General features: G+C 54.3%; 1 protein-coding gene across 1 annotated transcript in view; it reads left to right on the top strand.

Moving 5' to 3' along the window:
• Positions 1–4,308, top strand: part of LSMEM2 (leucine rich single-pass membrane protein 2) — an 8,793-nt gene extending 4,485 nt beyond the window's left edge. Inside the window, exons 2-4 of the mRNA XM_026657034.1 lie at positions 1,750–1,890; positions 2,638–2,859; positions 3,769–4,308. Of these exons, the coding sequence (XP_026512819.1) occupies positions 1,750–1,890; positions 2,638–2,859; positions 3,769–3,902 (497 nt within the window). The 3' untranslated portion in view covers positions 3,903–4,308. The remainder of the gene's footprint in view (positions 1–1,749; positions 1,891–2,637; positions 2,860–3,768) is intronic.
• Positions 4,309–9,121: the final 4,813 nt, after the last annotated feature.

Below are 9,121 nucleotides of genomic sequence, written 5' to 3'. Positions count from 1 at the left end.
GCTTTTTGGGATTTCTCCCCGGACGGGGATTTGAGTCCCAAAAAGCCGGACATGTCCGGGAAAATCCGGACGTATGGTAACCCTACTCTATGCCCAATGGCAGCCTGAGCTTGCAGCCCGGCGGGGGCGGAGGGACAAGGCAGAAAGAATAACAAGACGCCCAGCCTGCCTCACTGTGGCCGAGAGTCTCAGTTCCCTGTAGACCCCTGTACCCTCTCCCTCATGCAGAATGCACATGCAGAAGGTACCTAATTAAAAGCACTAAACTTGGGAATAAAATATGTCAGTCACAGGTTTTTTGATATGCCCTGAAGTTTGTCAGACATTTATTTGCAAAAACTTTGTAGTAAGGGCGAGTCAGCTGAATACAACATTAAATATTATGAAATACATGATGCAGTTCTTCTCTGTTTTACATTTTCTTAATCAGTATTTCTAAGCTGATTTTATATTTTAAATGTACTCTTAAGCCTTCATAAAGTAATCATTCCAGATTACTACATATTTAACTTACTGAAACTGACATTATTTTAAATGAATCAGTCACAGAGGTTTAGTGTGTTCATAACAATGTTCATTGCTTTTAGAAAAAAGGAACACTAATTTACTGTGTGTGATCGCCATAACAATACACATGTTTATGAAATTTCCCCAACTTTAAAAAATATGTTTCCAAAGATTTTAGGCATAACAAAGGATTTTATATCTTATTAAGGTACTGATTTTGCTTAAAACTAGTTCATCAGATAGTCAGAAGTAAAGAAAGGGAAACTCTGTCCAGCTATCTGGAAGCAAAGGGCTGTTGCGTCCTTCAGTGGAGGGGGGGAGGAAGAGAGGGTGAAGGGTGAAATGGATGGACAGAAAGGACAGGAAGACTTTGGAAGTAAGTTTTTTTTACTATAGTAATTAAAATGTGTATTTTAGATAAGGGTGGTCTTTTGAAGAATTTATTTAAAAAACCGTATGTCTGAAGAGCCAAGCATTTAAGGCTAAAGATGATTGTGCATCTAAAAGTCTATGCAAGGATTTTTTAGAGATGTGATTTTATAATCTTCACCAACAAAATATATTTAAAGCAAATTTTAAACTAAGGTCCTGTAGACTGACATGTTCTGAGTAAATTACAGTCATGCACAACTGTTTTTGTCAGTACATTCAGAAACTGACAGTAGATACCTGGGGGTTGGCAAATGCCTGTTAAATGTCTTCATTACCCGTCGAATGGCTCTTTAACAGTTTCAGTGTTGTGCTAACAGGTCTGGCAGGCTGGAGACTGTTTCTCTTTTAACTACTAGATCCCCTTCCCAGGAAGACTCAGAGCCTGCAGGAAGGGTCAGAACAGGGATAGGAAAACCAGTAGGGTGGACACTAAGACCCAGTGGTGCCCCAAATTGTCAGGTGCTTTACCCAGCTGCCTATGCCTGAGGATGGCCCCGGGCGCCCCCAACTACTTGTCGCCCTAGGCCACTGCCTAGCTCGCCCAGTGGTTGCACCGGCCCTGACTGTGAGGCCAGGCTAACAGGTACCCCCATGGGTTCTGGGGAGAGGTGGTGAGAGCCCCATAACTTGGCCATTTAACCTGGACAGGACACACTGCAGGGAATAGAGTGTAGGGAACAATCCTGTCTCCGGCACCACCATTGCTAGCTATGTTCCACTGAAACAAACCAGAGTCAGAGTGAAACTGACCAGGCTGAGGGCCAGGGGCCAAGCCAGCAGACCTCACAGCTCCTCCTCCTCCTCTGGCAGACACTGCGGTGAAGGCAGACACCTCCTCCCCCAGGGAGCCCATCGACCTCAATGGCAACGACCTGGCGGAGATCAACCTGCACTCGGTGGAGTCCATCAGTGACCTGTACTGGGTGTCTGGTGGCCACAAGGCTGCGGAGGGTGAGGACCATTCCCCCCAGGGGCTGCCTGTGCAATGCTGCAGGCCAGCTGGGCTGGGGCAGCAGGGACTGAACCTCTGATGTCTGGATCTCTCTGCCCTGAGCTAAAGGGTCCAGGTCGGCTAGCCAGGGCCATAGCAGGCTCATCAGCCGCTGTATGGCCCAGCCACCACTAGAGGGCGGCAGCAGGGCACTACACAGACCACAGCATCCCGGTCACTTTAGGAGCATGGTGATAGCTGAGGTGGGGGCAAGTCTGGGGCTGAAACAAAGAGGCTCTCAGCACTGGGGGGCAGGGGAGAGATCGGCTCTGAGGCTCATGGTTGTTGGGGGGGGTCAGCCTGGGTAATTAATGCCAAGTCCCCCCCCAGTGATAGGGCAAGTACGGGATAGTCCTGGGATGGCGAAGGAAAGGAGCAGTCACGGGGTGGGGGTTTGCCCAGATCAGGCTGGTTCCTCCCTCAGGACACCTGCCGCCCGACCGATTCTGTTGCCAGCCTGGGATTGCTCAGGCAGGGGTCGGGCAGCGCTATGCCCTGATGGGCACAGGCATGGGAGTTGCACTGGGACAGCCTGCACTGGCATGGCCCTGCGGTAGGTCCATTGCATGGCATGGGCCTGGCACTGCAGCAGGGAAGCTCATCACCCGCCCTCATGCAGATGCTTCTCAGTAGGGCTGCTGGGCAGTAAGGGGGCAGCGGGAGCATTAGGGGCTGGTGTCTCACTCTTTTCTAACCTCTCCCTCCAGGGAACAGCCCGTCTCAGTCCACCACCCCACAGACCCCTCAGGCCCACTCCGCCAAGTGCCGTGTGGCTGGGCCAGCCCTCCTGCCGACATTGCGAGCCGTCCGCACCCCCCCCATCTGCCCCTGCTTCTGCCCTGCCTGCTGCCGCACAGCCCTCTTCGCCCTCCTTGGGGCCCTGGTGCTGGCCAGCCTCGCCCTCGCCACGCTGGCCGTGTACCTGAGCGGTACGTAGAACCATTTCCTTCAGCACTCGCCACGCTGACCCCGCCCCACTGGGCTGGGGGCACCTGCTGGGCAAATGGGACCTGGCAGGGGTGGCCCATGTAGAATCAGAGCACTTGCTGCTCCTGGGGTGAAGGAGGCAGCGCGGGAGCCATGCCAGGAGCTACTTTAGTAGCAGACCAACAGAGGCCGAGTTCACAGGCCAGCCTGAGGCGTTGTTGGGGCCCCCACAGCCCATCCTGTGGGAGCAGGAGCTGAGCCTCCGCCCTGTCCCATTCTTTGCACCTCCTGCTGCCCCTTCCACCACCCCGAGCCATGGAGAGCAGCGTGGAAAGGCTCCCAGCCTGTGCCCACGCTAGGACAGCAGCATGTGTGTGTGTGTGGGGAATTGGGTTTGAGCCCTGCCAGTGGCACCCTCTCCCTGTGGCAGAGACAGGCTCCATTCCCACACTCAGCCCTTGGCGGGCACTGGCTCGGGGGGATCTCACTGCCGACAGCTGCAGGCGCCTTGCAGCAGGATCACGCGTGTGAATCGCTGCTAATAGACATGGGCCGAGGGGGCAGGCCTGGTGGCTGCAGCGGGTATGCGCTCATGGGTGGGGATCCTCCTGGGTTCAAGGGCAGACTCCCTGAGCATCACCCCATTTTCTAGCTGAGCTCCCAGGCTGCCCACAAGGGGGCGCTGCGGCACAACAGAGGGGGCTCTTGGCCTCAGTGGGAGCTCAGGGCTGAAGCAGTAGTAGGTGCTGCTGGGTGGGCCTGCCCCCTTGTGGCATGGTTTGGCTAGAGATGTCCCTCTACTGCAGGTTATGAGTTCTAAGCCCATGGTGACCATGGCCATAGGCAAGAAGGACCAGGATGGGGTTGGGGGCCAGGAGCGCCACCCACAGGGTTTCCTCTCTCCCCTGCAGTGCTGCAGAGCGAGTCGCTGCGGGTCCTGTCCCAATGGCTGGAGGCCCAGGAGGAGTCTGTGCGGCAGATGAGGGCCACAAGCCTGCAGCTATGGAAGCGGTTGAATGTCAGTGAGGCCGGGGACCAGATGTGAGCCGCCCGGCCTGCTGCTTTCTCTGATGGGGCACTGCCTCCTGCACCCCAGAACAAGGAGACAGCACCCCCTCTCTGCAGGGAACATGGACTGACCAGAGGCCAGGCTCTCTGGGGCCAGGCCGAGCACTCCTGGCCTTGGGGGGCCATTGCTGGAGTACTGGGGTCTGGTTCAGCAGCAGGCAGCCTGCAATGGACTAAGGGGGGGGTAATGAGGAGAATCCCCATCATTACTCCCCCCCAGCACCCTATTTATTATCCTCTCCAGTCACACCTTATTTATAACCCCTCCCCCTCTAACAGCAGCTTCTCCCCCCATTTATCCTTTCTTAATCTGCTGGGAGAGCAATACAGCGGTGCACAGCCAATCCAGGAAGTTTTTGGAAAGTGTAGGGGACAATTTCCTGATGCAAGTGCTGGAGGAACCAACTAGGGGCAGAGCTCTTCTAGACCTGCTGCTCACAAACCGGGAAGAATTAGTAGGGGAAGCAAAAGTGGATGGGAACCTGGGAGGCAGTGACCATGAGATGGTCGAGTTCAGGATCCTGACACAAGGAAGAAAGGAGAGCAGCAGAATACGGACCCTGGACTTCAGAAAAGCAGACTTTGACTCCCTCAGGGAACTGATGGGCAGAATCCCCTGGGAGAATAACATGAGGGAGAAAGGAGTCCAGGAGAGCTGGCTGTATTTTAAAGAATCCTTATTGAGGTTGCAGGAGAAAACCATCCCAATGTGTAGAAAGAATAGTAAATATGGCAGGCGACCAGCTTGGCTAAACAGTGAAATCCTTGCTGATCTTAAAAGCAAAAAAGAAGCTTACAAGAAGTGGAAGATTGGACAAATGACCAGGGAGGAGTATAAAAATATTGTTCAGGCATGCAGGAGTGAAATCAGGAAGGCCAAATCACACTTGGAGTTGCAGCTAGCAAGAGATGTTAAGAGTAACAAGAAGGGTTTCTTCAGGTATGTTAGCAACAAGAAGAAAGTCAAAGAAAGTGTGGGCCCCTTACTGAATGAAGGAGGTAACCTAGTGACCAAGGATGTGGAAAAAGCTAATGTACTCAATGATTTTTTTGCCTCTGTCTTCACGAACAAGGTCAGCTCCCAGACTGCTGCACTGGGCAGCACAGTATGGGGAGAAGGTGACCAGCCCTTTGTGGAGAAAGAAGTGGTTCGGGACTATTTAGAAAAACTGGACGAGCACAAGTCCATGGGGCCGGATGCGCTGCATCCGAGGGTGCTAAAGGAGTTGGCAGATGTGATTGCAGAGCCATTGGCCATTATCTTTGAAAACTCATGGATGACTGGAAAAAGACTAATGTAGTGCCCATCTTTAAAAAAGGGAAGGAGGAGGATCCAGGGAACTACAGGCCAGTCAGCCTCACCTCAGTCCCTGGAAAAATCATGGAGCAGGTCCTCAAGGAATCAATTTTGAAGCACTTAGAGGAGAGGAAAGTGATCAGGAACAGTCAGCGTGGATTCACCAAGGGCAAGTCATGCCTGACTAACCTAATTGCCTTCTATGAGGAGATAACTGGGTCTGTGGATGAGCGGAAAGCAGTGGATGTGTTATTCCTTGACTTTAGCAAAGCTTTTGATACGGTCTCCCACAGTATTCTTGCCAGCAAGTTAAAGAAGTATGGGCTGGATGAATGGACTATAAAGGTGGATAGTAAGCTGGCTAGATCGTTGGGCTCAACAGGTAGTGATCAATGGCTCCATGTCTAGTTGGCAGCCGGTTTCAAGCGGAGAGCCCCAAGGGTCGGTCCTGGGGCCGGTTTTGTTCAATATCTTCATTAATGATCTGGAGGATGGCGTGGACTGCACTCTCAGCAAGTTTGCAGATGACACTAAACTGGGAGGAGTGGTAGATACGCTGGAGGGTAGGGATAGGATACAGAGGGACCTAGACAAATTAGAGGATTGGGCCAAAAGAAACCTGATGAGGTTCACAAGGACAAGTGCAGAGTCCTGCACTTAGGACGGAAGAATCCCATTCACTGTTACAGACTAGGGACCGAGTGGCTAGGCAGCAGTTCTGCAGAAAAGGACCTAGGGGTTACCGTGGATGAGAAGCTGGATATGAGTCAACAGTGTGCCCTTGTTGCCAAGAAGGCTAACGGCATTTTGGGCTGTATAAGTACGGGCATTGCCAGCAGATCAAGGGATGTGATCGTTCCCCTCTATTCGACATTGGTGAGGCCTCACCTGGAGTACTGTGTCCAGTTTTGGGCCCCCACACTACAAGAAGGATGTGGAAAAATTGGAAAGAGTCCAGCAGAGGGCAACAAAAATCATTAGGGGGCTGGAGCACGAGTTATGAGGAGAGGCTGAGGGAACTGGGATTGTTTAGTCTGCAGAAGAGAAGAATGAGGGGGGATTTGATAGCTGCTTTCAACTACCTGAAAGGGGGTTCCAAAGAGGATGGATCTAGACTGTTCAGTGGTAGCAGATGACAGACCAAGGAGTAATGGTCTCAAGTTGCAGTGGGGGAGGTTTAGGTTGGATATTAGGAAAAACTTTTTCACTAGAAGAGTGGTGAAGCACTGGAATGGGTTACCTAGGGAGGTGGTGGAATCTCCTTCCTTAGAGGTTTTTAAGGTCAGGCTTGACAAAGCCCTGGCTGGGATGATTTAGTTGGGATTCGGTCCTGCTTTGAGCAGGGGGTTGGACTAGATGACCTCCTGAGGTCCCTTCCAACCCTGATATTCTATGATTCTATGAATACACATTTTGTATGTGACAATAAAGCTGTGCTAGCACCCCCCCCCCATATCAACCTCCTCCTTCCAACAGCCCCATGGGAGCTGGCTACCAGCTGGCTTGAGCAGGCCAGGAAGCTGCTGTGGCTGGAGTTCAGGGCATGGCCCCCACCTCAGCTGGTTCTGCCCCCAAGGGAGGGGCCATGGTCAGAGGCCTCCAGGTGTGGGCACCTGCCAAACAGCCTGAGCCTAGGCACACCCTGAAGCTGCTCTGTCTTTGCTGGGGAGGGTATGAAGGGCCTGTGCTAGAGGGGTCCCAGTCCAGTGGTGGCTGGGGGAGCCCAGGGTTCAGGCCTGAGGGGCACCAGCCCAGATGGGAGAGGCAGTTAGACCAGGAATGGCAGACACTGGAGCCTGACCTTCCATGGCTGCAGAAAGCAAGAGCCCATGAGGGCTTGTTTAGGACTTCAGGCCTTTTCTGTAGAGAATCAGCCGAGTCTCTTCCCACCCTTAACCCAGGGTTTGCAATTTATTTATCATTGTGGGCGGAATATGCAGCCCATGTGTTACTTGGGCTGCAGGTTGAGAACCACAGTGCCCCCCCCACCCCTTTCCCAGCACCCCCTCCACAGAGTGGGGCCAGGAGCAGAGCCCAAGGTGCATTGTGTGGGGGTGGGCAGCAGCCCCAACACCACACAGTGGCCAGGCAGCCCGGACCCTGCCGTGCAAGCCAGGCGGGCAGCTGGGACCCCACCACACAGGCCACATGAAGCCCGTGTTGAGAACCACTGCCTTAGCCCCTGGAAGTATTTACTAATGGGCATGGTCAATTCTCCATCCTTTGCAATGTTCAGATCAAGCCAGAGTGTTTTCACAGAAGCTCTGCCCTGGGGATTAGTGGGGCAGGGCTCAGGCCTGTGTTACACAGGTGGTCAGACTGGATGGAACCCATGAGACAAAGCAGTAGAGAGCTCCACGCTGACTCCCCCCAGTGGCAAGGGGCAGCTGCCACAGCACAGGTGCGAGAGGCAGGGTAGCTGGAATTCTGCCTCTTGCTCCCTTTGCAGGGCAGGATGGTTCTGTGGGCGAGGCTGGCAGGGGGGCACCAGCCCTGCATGCATGTCAGGGGGCTGGGAGAGGGCAGGGGTCCCATCCTGCACTGCCAGATGCAGACAGGAGGGAATGCCTGGCTCCTGCATGGAGGAGGCAGCCCTGGTGCAGGGAAAGTGTGTGCTCAGGAGCTGCAGAGATGGCCCTGGGGCACACCACTGCCCTGAGCAGCCCATCCCAACCCAGCAAGCCCTACCATATCCAAAGCTCTGATCGCCTCTCCCTGCCCCTCCCCAGCAGGGGGTGCTGCCCTACACTTATCACCTCAGAAATCAGACCAGGCAGCCCAGCCATTTGCCTTTTAATGATCTCTGCTAATCCCCCTGTTATAAAACCACTCCAGCAATCCATTCCAGGGAAGCCCTGTAGGATGGGGTGAGCACCCCAATGGCCTGGGGGCAGGGGAAGACGTCTCTCAGAACAGCAGCACCAGGAGGCCCTGGGCCCAAGCAGAGCCTCTGCTGGGAGCTGAGGCTCCCCTCAGCAAAGTCCCCATCCCTCCATGATACAGAGCATGAGCTGGGCCATGCTGCTGCCCTGTTCCACCTCGCTCTGCCCCTGCTGTCTTTCTTCTCCCCCTCTGGCACAGTTGCTTTGTGTGCCCCCTGGCTATGGCAGAGCCCAGTCCAGCAGAGCAGCAGCGAGAAGTTGATGTGATCTTCCTAGCCAGAGAGCACCTGGACCAGCTTCGGCCCCTTAGGCCATTGTGCTGTCAGAGGGAGACCATAGGGAAGGCCTCAACCCCAGGCAGGGAGCCACCTTCAAAGCACTCCAGCTGAGATGCTACTGGGCGGGCCCCCTCCCCCCCCCAACAGGCAGGCAACAGGGCTCAGAAGAAAGCAGCCCTCAGAGGGGCAAGTCTTCATCAGGGAGGGCAGAGGGAGGGTGTTTCCTGGCCTTCCCCTCCTGCAAGCACTTGCCAAGCAAGGCAAGAGGGGGCACTACAGAAACAGGGGACCCTCCCCTCCCACCACATGCTGTAGGGTCCCACCAGGGCCAGCTCCAGGTTTTTTTGCCACCCCAAGCAAAAAAAAACAAAAAAAAAAAAAGGGGGGGCGGCAGAGTGCCACCCCTTGAAAAGTGCCGCCCCAAAGGGCTGGAATGCCGTCCTTTGAAAAAGTGCTGCCCCAAGCACATGCTTGGGACGCTGGTACCTAGAGCCGGCCCTGGGTCCCACTAAGCCTGCCTGTATTTTGGGGGTGGGGTCAGCATGGGGGGAGAGGAAGAATCACTTCTAAAGGGGATTTTTAAAGAGACAATGCCTGGTTAAAGCAAGCACGTTCCCAGCCCCGCAATGCCTCATTGAGCCTTTACAAAGCTTGTCCTGCCCCCACTGTGGCCCTTTGCTCCCTCAGCATGGCGAGTTTCACCTTTCCCACCTGCTCAGTTTCTCTCAGTTCTGGGGTG

The sequence above is a fragment of the Terrapene carolina genome, unplaced genomic scaffold (genome assembly GCF_002925995.2).
Source record: "Terrapene carolina triunguis isolate 2854851 unplaced genomic scaffold, T_m_triunguis-2.0 Scaffold235, whole genome shotgun sequence".
Classification (NCBI taxonomy): domain Eukaryota; kingdom Metazoa; phylum Chordata; order Testudines; family Emydidae; genus Terrapene; species Terrapene triunguis.
This window is presented reverse-complemented; position numbering and strand designations above follow the sequence as displayed.